Here is a 13,272-nt window from a genome sequence, read left to right on the forward strand (position 1 = left end):
ACATGAATCTCTCCTCTTTCATTTCCACCCATTCTCTCTTACCTCTTCTCTCGCTCATTCTCTTTCTCACTCATCATCTTCAATCAAAAACACAAAAACAAGCTTATTCCCAAAGGACACGGGAAGATACATTTCACCCTTGAAGTAAACAAAAACACCCCATATATATATATATATAAAATATGCCACACGTTGAATTTTTCATGATACTCCTGAGTAAAACCAAGCAACGAATTAAGGAAACACTAATATAAGATAATGATCATATTTATGGCACAGGGTCAAGGATCACAAGTTGAATAGAATCCTTCATGAGTCCTCCAGAATGCGTGAAGTTATCGACATCCTTGTACATGACATTCATGAAACGAGTCACGTTCAGAACTCGCATCAGAATGGGCTTTGGCATCCCTTGGCTAATATTTGGTCTCAGACACTCTTCATTAATATCCTCCCACGCACTCCCGATCTTCTTCTCAAGTTCACCAATGGCTTCCTCCTTTGACACTCCATAATCCTTCATGTAGCATTCTATCAGTGACGCAATGTGCTCTCTTTTCTTCTCAAACTACATCAATAACTATATTAAGCACCAAATCTTCACCTTAATTTCTAGTTCGAAAGAATTAATGTGTGTATATGTGTAGTTACCTCACCAGAGACAATGTCATCCATGAGTCTGCAAATAAGTGCAGAAGCTTTAATGACTTTAGGGTGAGTTTGGGCCCACTTGAAGACATCCTCGGAGGCTATGTCTCCCATGCCGATGAAAGAAGCAGCGGAAAGAGCTGGATAACAAGTTGATACTGTCGATACGTTCATGTACTCCTCTGTTGTCCGAATATGCTTCTTATTTAACCATCTTGCTTCTGTCATGTAGGCTTCCACTGCCTTTTTAAACTTTCATCAACGAAATTACAGTATATTTGATATCGACGGTCACATCTGGTTCGTTTATAGTTTCAAAAAGTTGCGGAATTGATGATGGTTAAAAGAACAAAGTCATTCATATGTATAATATATATATATACCTCTTGTTTGGAATAGTAAACACTGTATGATCTTCCTTCTTTCCCCATATCTTCATCTATTTCTTGGAAAACGTTCAACAGTTCCTTGTAAAATAATTTGATATATTCTAGGAGATTGTCCAAGCAACGAATATGCCAGCATTAATTCAACAGCAGGAAAACCAGAAAAAGAGATGGTGAGATATATATATATACACACACACACTGATTTCTTCTAAACAGATAGATCAAAACTCGAGAATTCAGATCAGAACTGATATAAACCTCTGGATTGCCTCGTTGAGGAGTTCTAGTTCATCGATAGTTCCATACGCATCGAATGTATCATCAATGATGGATAGTAGGGCAATCACTTTGGTCATTATGCTTCTAGCTTTAGAGTACTGAGGCTCAAAATAAACCGTAAGAATCCAAAAGCATAGTTCGACGATCCTGTTTCTTGCATATGAAAGATTTCTTTGCACATCCAATTTGTTATACCACCTAAACGTACGTAGAGACCAAAGAATTATTAAAGCGAAGTTTCTTGCATTTTCATAATCAATATAACATTTTTCTCAAAGTGACAAACTAATTATTTTATCCGAAGAGGCTCGAGAACTCACTTGCAGAGATTGCCGAACTCCTTCTGATGCAGTTTTTGGAACATATCGAAATCTAATTTCGCCAGCTTCAGAAGAACTTGATTACAGGAGGGATTCAAGTGGTATATGGAAATGTACTTTCGTGCCTCTAGCCTTGGCAATCCCCAGCTGTAAGGACACTGCTTTAAGCTATGGCGGAGTTTTGCTGCGAGAAAAGGGTTTGATTCAATGGTGGTGATGGAGCGATGAAGACGATTGAAAGTAAAAGCAAGCGCTTCGTCTAAAATGTCCTCTCCATGAACACTGAGATGCGCAGCTTCGTACAAACTCAACATCCCTTCAACATCTGATGCTATCTTTTCACTGAAGCTTCCTTGCTCATCCTTGAACTTTGTTGAACATATCTTATACATGGTAATGAAATATATGTTTATATCTTTAGTTATTAATAAAACATATTGAAGGAAGCAAATTAAACTCATAGTATAGCAAATATACACACACACATACCAGGTGAAATGGGATACCCTTCTTGCCTCAGTAGCTTAAAGAGTAGAGCGAGAGAATGGAGATCTTCAGTATGAGTTACAATTTCATTATTTTGCACGTAAGTGTTGTGAATTTGCTGCAGTAGGTCATCGATCTCACGTTAAAAAAGGTACGACAAGCCCAAACGTTGAATTGAATCAATCAGTTCGAGTACTTTGGTTGAGGGCTTCTCCATCCTTGTAGATATGAGCATCTTCCCCGCTTCTTCTTTCACTGTTTCAACTTGTTTCCCCATTTCTTCATCAACTTCCTGCACAGTTTTTAAGCAACTCATCGTTATCAAGTAAACCAAGATAACAAGAAGTATATATATACATATAGAGAGAGAGAGAGAGCTTCAAGTATATACCAAAGATTGGGAAGCAGATTGAAGGAAATAATCCTTCCAAAGAGTAGGATGATAATCTGCAAGATGTCGACGCAAATGGGCTGATGTAGAAGGAACAAGGGTCGTTGAAGCAGCAACGATAGACATCTCGTGAGTCTACGCTGTAGCCACAGTGTAGGGTATGTGTGGGTATTTATAGGAAAAGTCAAAGATCAATTCATTAAATTATTCTTCTCAATTAATTTGCTCCTCTCACCTGGGGAATTAGAATCCATGCACGTTTCTCACAATTTATAAATGGCGGGTCACTAGTGAAAAAGTTAAAAGAAATGGGTGGGCACACATCATTTTATTTTTCTTACTGCCTCCTGTCATAAATATAAGAGATAAATATAAAATTTGTTCTGACTCAAAGGAGTAGTTAAATGCGTAGGATTGGAAAGCGCATTCTAAAAAAACACATTTATTATAATTACTAACTTAATTAATTTTTTATTTTTATGAGTTATTATCTAACTTTTATACTAAGGATGTGAATTAGTTTTTTTATTTTAGACTGATTATTGAAGGAAGACAATATATGTGTGAAAAATTATCCATTTCTCTTCCATTAAGTTGTTCTTTAAGCGATTAACACTTGTCTAAAAACTTGTGTTCAGCATCAATTTCATTCAAACAATTTAATTGAAAAACGACTTAATCAAATAAAATTTAACTGAAAAAAAATGAAATAGCATAACAATTTTAAATGAGACCTCATGAAATATAATGAAGTGTGTATATTCTTTCTACACAAGTAGTTATATAAAATTTTTTTTTGGGTGATAAGTTATATAAGTATTTAATATTTCATGTTTAGGAAACAAATGGCATATTAAAATTGGGGCAATACTTATATGAAGTTCCTCATGTTTATTACCTCAAGTTGTGATTCCTATTTTGAAAATATTAATATTTAATAATATTTAATTATAAATTCATATAAAATAAAAAAAGACATATGATCATGTATGATTAGAAAATTTGACATAATGGATCAGTAATTTGACCTAAGTTTTTTTCTTAAAATTATTCTTTTACTATTTTAATTTCTTTCAATTTATTATTTATGTTAAATATATTGTTCCTCGTTTTATTTTCATCATAAATTAGCGTGAGGGCTAATTAACAAAGCCTGAAAATTGTAACCTTGTGATCAAGATAAAACGTGAAGGAAAATGAAAGGAAAAAGAAGTGAAAAGATCCCTCTCCCGACATAAAATATTGTGTTTGCGTATCCATCGGAATTACCAAAGGAGGATGTGCCACACTAAATGGGCTTTTGCGAGGGCCAACAAAATGGGCCCCAGCAATTTTAACTAATCCATGATAGGATATTGTCGGGCCGAGATCCTTCCTATTTGAAGCACACGTTATAATCGTTTCTGGCCCAAAATACTTCTTTTAAAAAAAAGTTATCTGAATTAGTTATATCTTGTCTCGGAGCTTTGTAGTCTAGAGTAAGTTGAAGCCACGAAAGGCCATTTTTGGGGTGGGGTGGGGGGGGGGGGGGACTATTTTCAATGCATAAACAAAATTTCCTCTTTAAAAAAAAAAAAGAAAAACCATTATGTGATTCAGAAAAAAAAAAATTTGTCATTATTAAAAAATTTTATAACAAGAGAATGATATGTTTCCAGTACCAAATGACAACATGATTTATGCTATTTAATTGCTATAGGAACTTTTTGATAAATATTTTTTTTAGGCTTATAGTGATTTTTCCAGGTATTAATGTGAAAAAACATAAACACAGTTTGTTTTTTCATGCACAAAAAAAATCTAAATTAATCTTTTTATCATTAAAAGTCACTTAATGACTATTAAAATTATTTTATTTTATTTTTTCAATCAAAAGCTAGTATAGTTGGGATACGTTTGGTTGTCCTCGTACTTCCAATAGAAATTAGCTAACAATGCCAATGGATAACTCTTTGTCCTCCATATTATTATTTGTACATTTTTAATAATCATAAAATTCAAAATAAATAAATTTTATTTTTTAACAATCACTTATCAAAATGTAACATTTCATTTTCTTAAAAAAAAGTTAACTAATTAAAATTTTCAAATTTAAATCATATAAATTAGGTTGGGACAATGATTTAGATACTCCTCTTGTTTTACACGTAGATAATTTGTTCTGATCCACTAACTTATGTGAGTTTCTTAATCTATTTCAATTAATTAAATAGCTCTTATATATATTAAAAATGGTAGGGAGCTAGTACAGATTAATTTTATTCTTTGTCCTTCCTATTGGCTCATGTGTGTTAATCACATGAGATAAGAGGAAAAAAGAACATATCTTTTTTTATTAATAACATGCTAAGATCAAGCAATACAAATAACAATCAACCCTCTAAAAGTGACGAACATAGAAAAAATTAAACCCTTGTTTAAAAGGTGAACTAACACCAACATTGACAAATGAGAAGGGAACCTTTCTCTAGGTGAGGATCCAGCCTCTATATTACTCCCAAGCCATAATCCTTTATATATAGACTTACGATAGTAGCTATCCCAATTTTTTTGTTACCCAACATCTAATACTACTTCAACAATTTGTCTAAGTAAGGAGACTGTAAACTACTACCTCCAGTGCTTAATATAAGATCTAACTAGTTAACTAGATCTTATATTAAAGACTAGAAATAGTATAAATGTATGAGAAAAACGAGGTTGCTGCTCCTATAGGCACAGGATCCACCAACAAATCTGTAATGGAATTCTTCATGATGCCTTTAGCATGAGTGTAATTATCTTGTTCTTTGCAAAGCCCGTCCATAACACGAGCTAAGTTCAGAGGTGGGCATTAGAAAGGGCCTGTCCACTCCCAAAGGTCTAAGGAGTTCTTCATTCATATTCTTCCACGCATTACTAACAACCTTACGAAACTCTTCAATGGCTTCGTGCCTTGTCACACCATGTTCCTTCATATAGCAGTCAAGAACAGACACAACGTGCCCTCTTTTCTGTCAAACTGTACGCACACAAATTAAAAGGTTTCAAAATCACCAAATTAAATGATCTTCATTTTAATTATGTATGTCATATAATTAAGTATCTCACTAGAGACAATGTCGTCCATGGCTCTGCAAATAAGGGAAGAAACTTTGACAAGCTTCGGCTGACTTGTAACCCATTTGAACATGTCCTCAGTGGCAAGATGTCCCAACCCAAAGAAAGATACTGTTGAGAGCAATGAATAACAAGAAGTTATCACTGCTGTCTCAAGGTACTGTTCTGTTGTTGGCACGTAGTTTTCATTGAACCATTTGGCCCCTCTCATGAAGGCTCTCGCCGCCTTCTTCATCTGCCATCAACTTACATCGTCACTCTTTAGGTGACTAAATATAATTGTATATAACTAAGAACTTTAATTTTCTAAATTGTTTATTGGGAAAATTAGTATTTTGATTTTTGACTCGATTGTAACCAAGTCCTTAAACTGTGACTTGGTTCATTTGATCATACTTCAGATATTGCGTAATTAATGCTGTACTCCCTTCCTCATGCACTGATCCATTTCATCATAAACATTCCACAGTGCCTCGTAAGGTAACTTCATGTAGTCTGGGAGATCATCCAAGCAGCAAATATCTCACCTTATACAATCATTGATCGGTTAATACTTTTATTTAATTAAAAAAACAATATATTAGAACCAAACATTAAAAAAACGCAAGATTTTCAGTGTGTACACACTGATATGTACCGTATATACCTCTCAAGTGCATCAGTGAAAATGGTCAGCTCATCGATGGTTCCAGAAGCATCATAAGTATCATCAATAAGGGATAAAACGGCTATCACTTTGGTGAGTATCAATCTGCCTAAAGAGTATTGAGGCTCAAAATAAACTGCAAGAATCCGAAAGTAACATTCCACAATCCTGTCTCTCGCATATGATAGATTTCCGGGCACATCCAAGCTGTTCCACCACCTGATCCGTAACCCCACCAAAATCCATTAGCTCTATATATATAGCAAGAAAGTAATTAAGTTAACCTAAAAGGCTTAGATCTATCGTCGTCACTAGCTAGTCTAAGCTCTCAGTTTCCTCGCAGCGTGAAAGAAACATGGTGGGTCATAGGCTCAAGAAACATGGGGCCGACGCCCCCCACAACATGTACAATGTTTCTTTTTCTGTCCGCAAAGAGATAATTCCATATGTTATAATATATGGGTGGTTTCAATTTATTAAGCCCAATGCTATTCCATAGAAGACTTGTCACATCAACTTAAGTCCATCCACATTTAGATATCCTTACAATTAAAGGAAAAAAATCTAAGGTTCAAGAGGTTCAAGGACTTACTTGCGAACATCTGCAACTTCTTTCTGATGCAGATTTTGAAGGACAATGAAATCTAATTTTGCTAAGGTTAGCAAGGCTTCATTGTGGGAAGGTTGTAATTGGTAGATTGAAATATACTTTCGAGCTTATAACCTTGGAATTTTCCTGTGGAGAGATTGCCTTAAACTATTATGAACTTGTTCACCAAGCTAAGAAATGTGTTTGGTTCAATAGTCTTGATGATGGCCGGAAGTTGAGTGGAAGTGAAAGCCATGCTTCATCTAAGATTTTTTCTCCATGAATACTCGGATGAGCAGGTTCGTATAAATTCAGCATTCCTTCCACATCGTTGCTAACTCTTTCACTAAACTTTCCTTCTCCTTCTTTGAACTTACTAAATACGTCTGATTTGGCATAAATATTCACAATAAATGGTTACGATTTTAAAACATTTCATCATTTAAGTCATTTGATGTAATTTTTCTACTCAACCATGAGGCAGATATATATATACACCAGGTGAAATGAGATATCCATCTTGCCTCAGTAATCTGAAAAGCAAAGCAAGAGAGCATAGGTCTGAGTCAAGAATTAATTGGCCATTTTGAACGTAGTGCTTGTGAGTTTGCTGCAACACTACTGCAATTTCACTTTCAAAATGATATCTCAGACCCAGGCGCTGAATTGAATCAATCAATTCAACTTTTGAGATTGAGGGCTTCTCACTGGTAGGAACAAGCATCTTCCTCACTTCCTCTTTCAGAGTTTCGACGTGTTGCACTGTTTCACTATGATTAACTTCCCGTATAACGATAGTGTCAGAAGAAAAAATCCGTCAACGTGCGCCAAGATGTAAAAAAAAAAAAAATGGAAAGAGTAATCATAAGAGCACTTGATAACATCATTAAAGGATCTTAAAAATTAATACTACCTCCAGTCCTAATTATAAGACCTGGTTTGTAATCTACAAACCAGGTCTTATAATTATGATCGGAGCTAGTATTTACTTCTAAGCTCAAACAGCAACAGAATTAAAAAAAAAAGAAGTTAAAATATAAAATTAAGTGATGTAAGTGAGCCAACATGAGGGAAGCTCAAAGCTTCAGTATTAATTGATCATAAAATATTGAGAGAAGATATACTGTAATATGATTTGAAGAATTCAAATACCTGGGCCGTAAGATTAATTTCCCACACATGCACCGTCATTATATATGTACTCATCAGAAAGAAAGAAAGAAAGAAAGGAAGCATGGATATAAAGAGGAAAGCAGAAGAATCAGCAAGAAAAGTTTAAAGCAGTAAATTATGTATACAGAAGAGTGAGAGTGAGAGTGAGAGGCATATTGAAGGGAATGGTCGGTCCAAATAGAAGGGTGAAATTCTGCACAGTATCTTCCGATGTGGGACTCATTGGTGTGTTTTCTTGAAGCAGGAGGAACAGAAACTAATGTTGAAGCAGCAATAGAAGACGCTCTGTATCCCTCTTCTGCTTCAACTACGGGTTTTCATGGCAGAACAAAGCTTGCTTGTGTGGGTCTTATATAGAAAACCTTTTCCTTTCGTACTTACGTAAAATTATAAACGGGGTAGAATATGCGACTTTCTACCTGCAAGGTTTTCATACTGCTTGGCTATAAGATTATTAACTACCTGTTAAAAATTTTAATAACTTTTTTGGCATTATTCATCTAATAGAAGGAAAATCACATATATACGTATCACATAAAGGGCTGAACTCGCAACACCGCACCTGAGAAATACTCCTTTGGTCTTTAATATAAGACATATTTAATTAATTTGATTAGATTAAAGAAATTAGGTAAGTTAATTATATCCATGCTAAGGCTTATAATACATAGACAAAGGCCTAATTAAAGTACGATCCGCCATGAAGTTAGGCTCATAAACATATTGTACAGGAAGGCATATTTGTGATAAAATTGTTTGGTAGGATTTACTAATTTTAAAAAATTTAAAAAGAAAATATTCTATTTCATCCAAAAAATATAATGAAACATATACATACAATCCAATACAAACACTCCCTCCATTCTCATATGTGAGTCACATTCTAGAAAACTTTCATAATTTAATTCGTTTTATAAGTCACTTTGCATAGGAAGATGGACTATCAATTTTTTTCCCCTAACTTTACCCTTTTTATAATTTCGTATGAGTTGAGTAAAAGTTTGTACAGGAGATGGATTTATATTTTTAAACGATGATGCATTTAATGAAGGTAAATTGAAAAGTTTGTTTCTTTTTTAAACATTAAAATGTAACTAATCACGTCTCTTTGTTCTGGATGAGATGGTCAAATGTGATGATTGATACATTGGATGGGAGGTGCCGAGGGGGTATATATATTTATAGAGATTAAAGAGGTACTATCTTGGGTCCTATTACTAATTACTCCCTCTGGTCATAAATATAAGACCCATTTTGTAGTGTAAATTACACTACAAAATGGGTCTTATATTTATGACCGGAGGGAGTATAATTCTAAGTACTTCTTTCCTACTCAGTCCTAAATAGAGGATAAAAATATACTCCTATAGTATTAGATTTTTTCCCCTCCAATCCTGCCCCTCCTTCATTTATTGTTAGCCTCATTATGTTTCATCGGAATTGAGTTTCTTGTTACCAATCGTTAATTCAATGGAGCATTTTATTATGGATATAATTCTAGTTTTAATGAAGAGCAAAATTGAATATTTTCCTGAAAAAATGCCAAACTTTTCAATAATAAGAAACAATTTTTTAAAAAAATATAAAACTTTTTAGGAAAAGGAAATAATTTTTGTTTCAAAACACATGAAACTTTTCAGAAACAAAAGAAGTTTTTCTCCCTAAAAGCATGGTGTCAATAGAAGAAAAATTTGAAAACGTTTAAGAAAACAACACGCATACTGTTGAAAAAGACTTGTAACCATGGAAAATTTGTGGTCTTCATTTGCTTATGGAACACCAATGAAAAAGTTTACAGTGATTAATGCTCGACTAATGAATTTGTGGGTATGAGAGGGAAGAAACTTGTCGGTGATAATAATGATGACCGGTGAGAAAAAGACACAAGAAAATTAGTCAAACAACTAATTTATATTCACGCCTCAAAACAAAATAAGAAAGCCACACAGAAACGTCAAATTCATAAGCAAACATGATTCGATAATAGCTAGGAATATATCCACATCACCCACAAACTTGATATACACAACGAATTCAAATAACAAGTCTTATCGCGAGTTTACAGCTAAAATTCTTGTTTGCAACTATCTAAATTGGTATTTACGACTCATTTTAAAAAAAAATTTGAATATATCTGTCGTTAAGTTGATTTTTTGAGGCCTAATTATCAATCTTATTAAAATTTGGTAATGTTAGGTTGATCCATTAGTATCCACCACATAAAGAGTAAGACGCCATTTTCGGGGTTTCTATTTAAAGAAAATTAAAATCCGATCCCAAATGAATAAATTAATTATACAGAAATCCTCTTTAAAGTCACTTAGGAAAATCCCATTTGACCTTGACAAGTTCAACAAATTTCTAATTGGTCCATAGACTCAACTTTAGTTTTAGATTTGTATATATTAGACTTTTAAATTATTAAATTGGACTTGTAAATTACTAAATTGGATTTAATTTATAAACCTATCTTGTAATTGAATAACAACATATGTTTATTAAAAATGCAACTTTATCACATTTTTTGTTGTGAATAGCTAAATTCAACTTGTTAATTTATAAATCTCTGTTGTGATTAGACAAACAACACAAACTTGCTGAGGAATGCAAATTAATATTTATGGATAGTTAATGCGTATTTGTAAATTGCTGAATTAAATTTATTAATGCAAAAGTTCCATGACTCATAAAGCCCCAAAACAAGTCGAATACAGCGCAGGTTTAGATTCATTTGAAGATAATTCAAATCTATAATACTAGTTATTGTCGTGGAAAGGAAATGTGATCTTGATTATTTTTAGTAGAATTATGAAAACATGCCTTAGCACTTAAAATTTGATTTATTGTATGAAGTTTTTTTTTTTTAAACATCTGATATATTGCACGTGAGAATCTGTTAGTTAGGAAATAATTTTTCAGCCATTGATTTATATTTTCTAATTTATGTACTATGTCATTAATCTATTTGAAACCGCATAGTTTACACAGGATCAACATACTTTTATGCATCAATATTTCATATATAATAAAAATATCAAACATACATTTATTCATATGAAAAACGCAGTTTTCAATTTAGAATTTTTAACACGAAATTTGAGGAATTACTTTTCGATCACTCAAATATTCAATAAAAGTATAACATGTTTAAATCCAAAAAGCCGTGTGACAGGTCAAAATTAAACTCGCAAGGATCTGTAGTATTATGGAAGGTTCTTTAACGTAATAATACATTTTTATTCATGCCTCAAAAAAAGAGAACAATAAACAAACTTCAATTCTTAAACAAACACAGTAATCAATAACAGCATAGTTGGATAACCTAGGAAGTAGCTAGATCACTATTACACGCGGCAACACAACGAATTCAAATGACAAGTCCTAAATATAAAATATATAAAGCTGCGTCACGGCTCAATGGGTATGGGGTTCAAGAGGAGCTGGACGACATAATGTTTGAGAGACTTGCCATTGGTAAATCTGTCTTCTTGATTTTCATAGACAACCTCAATCCCTTGGGCAAAATTGAGGACAAAACCAAGCGCGGACTTTGGAACATCATGTGGATTGTTCAGGCACTCCTCATTAATATCCTTCCAGTAATTTTTGATGTCTTCATCGAGTATTTTATAGGCTTCTTCTTCTGAAATTCCATACTGCTTCATGCAACATTCCACTCCTGAAGCAACATGCCCTCTCTCCTGCTCAAACTACATGTCCATGCAAAAAAAAAAAAACAGTAAAACTATTTGTATTTGTTTCTTCCAACTAATATAAGGATTATGTATGTGCTTTATGACATCACTATTAATCTAAAATGTAAGGATATATAAAAAGAACAATAGTTTATATACTTACGGGCAAAATTTTAAAGTCTTTATGGCCGCAAAAATTTGGTAATTGAATTTTGTTTTAAATCATGCCCTCCTCGATTGCAACAAACTGTTGGCATGCTTTTTTTTTTTTTTTGGGAAAACATATTATTGTAATCTTTAATTTTAGTGAAGGACGAGATTAGAACGTCATATATTTCTATAAATTTAAAGATATCAATAACCACTTCTTCATAACCGTAAAATTAATTAATTTTGCCCTATAATTAAGACTAAAAGAACCATTTCATTTGAAACATCAAAATTAATTGACATGGGTAGAATCCTTCGTGTCTTCAGTTGTACCTTATGAGAGGCCATGTCATCCATGAGTCTAGCAATAAGTGAGCCAGCCCTAACTATTTTTGGATTTGTGGAAATCCAATCAAACACCTCTTTGGTTGCAAGGTTTCCGAGGCCCAGAAATGTAGTTATCTGAAGTGGGAAAGTGGAGGATACAACGCCATTATCCTTGTACTCCTCATAACTTGGAATATAGTTTTCATTGCACCATTTTGCTTCCATCAAGTATGCCTTCGTCAAGTTATAAAACTACAACCAAAAACATGTACGTAATTAACTACTAAGTTACAAATCGAATAAAATGTAACATCCTTCAAGATCACTTATAGCATACCGCTTGTTTAACAAGTGGGATCACAAAATTTGACGTTCCTTCTTTTGCAGTTACCATTTCCATTTCATTGCACAGTACTACAACTGCTTCAAACACCACTTTCATACACTCTGGAAGAGATTCAATGGGACTTATATCCCATCTGATAATCAAATAATAAACGAAATTTATCAGTCATGTATAAGATTCAAGAATCAGTGAAAAGATTGTTAAATGGCCCTAAAATATATATATATATATATATATATCTGTGATTAATTAAACCTGTGGAAGGCCTCTGTGAAGAGTTCAAGTTCTTCAAGTGTACCATAGGCATCATAAGTATCATCAAGAAGACAGAAAATAGCAACCATTTTGCCAACTAGCATCCTCGCTGTGCTAAACTGAGGCTCATAGGACAAGGCCAAAGACCAAAAGTAGGCCTCCACCAACCTATCTCTTGCATAAGGGACCTTTCTCACAAACTCTGATCCTTGCCACCACCTATAATACAATTAACAGTAGTGTTCATTGTTATATCCTACAAGTCATTACTAGTTAAGAGAATACAACACTTCACTTACTTGGTGATATTGCCAAGTTCTTTTTGATGCAGTTGCTGCAGCATTGAAATCTAGTTTTGCAAAGTTGAGCAATTTTGTGATTTTGGGAAGTATCTTGTTGCTGATAGAAAGACATGTAATGCTTTGCCTCTAGCCTACGCAATCTCTTGTGCAGAGGCTGACTTAAGCGGTGGTTGACAC

General features: G+C 33.6%; 3 protein-coding genes and 1 pseudogene across 3 annotated transcripts; all 4 read right to left on the reverse strand.

Moving 5' to 3' along the window:
• Nucleotides 1-268: 268 nt before the first annotated feature.
• On the reverse strand, nt 269-876 carry LOC114751468 (probable terpene synthase 2). The gene is made up of 2 exons (XM_028940147.1): nt 652-876; nt 269-568 (listed from the first exon to the last, which is right to left on the reverse strand). The coding sequence occupies exons 1-2, from the start codon at nt 874-876 to the stop codon at nt 269-271; spliced, it is 525 nt and encodes a 174-aa protein (XP_028795980.1).
• A 397-nt stretch (nt 877-1,273) lies between these two features.
• Nucleotides 1,274-2,639, reverse strand: LOC114751478 ((-)-germacrene D synthase-like). Its single transcript, XM_028940156.1, has 4 exons — nt 2,514-2,639; nt 2,319-2,414; nt 1,637-2,019; nt 1,274-1,514 (listed from the first exon to the last, which is right to left on the reverse strand). Exons 1-4 carry the CDS (start codon nt 2,637-2,639, stop codon nt 1,274-1,276), a joined length of 846 nt encoding a protein of 281 aa, XP_028795989.1.
• Nucleotides 2,640-5,290: 2,651 nt separating this feature from the next.
• Nucleotides 5,291-7,571, reverse strand: LOC114751488 ((+)-gamma-cadinene synthase-like). Its single transcript, XM_028940164.1, has 6 exons — nt 7,346-7,571; nt 6,851-6,974; nt 6,236-6,477; nt 6,037-6,107; nt 5,611-5,847; nt 5,291-5,506 (listed from the first exon to the last, which is right to left on the reverse strand). Exons 1-6 carry the CDS (start codon nt 7,569-7,571, stop codon nt 5,291-5,293), a joined length of 1,116 nt encoding a protein of 371 aa, XP_028795997.1.
• A 3,828-nt stretch (nt 7,572-11,399) lies between these two features.
• LOC114751500 ((-)-germacrene D synthase-like) lies at nt 11,400-13,255 on the reverse strand (annotated as a pseudogene).
• Between the last annotated feature and the right edge of the window lie 17 nt (nt 13,256-13,272).

Source organism: Neltuma alba, unplaced genomic scaffold (genome assembly GCF_004799145.2).
Source record: "Neltuma alba isolate B1F8T4 unplaced genomic scaffold, ASM479914v2 tig00001135_pilon, whole genome shotgun sequence".
NCBI classification, from domain to species: Eukaryota; Viridiplantae; Streptophyta; class Magnoliopsida; order Fabales; family Fabaceae; genus Neltuma; species Neltuma alba.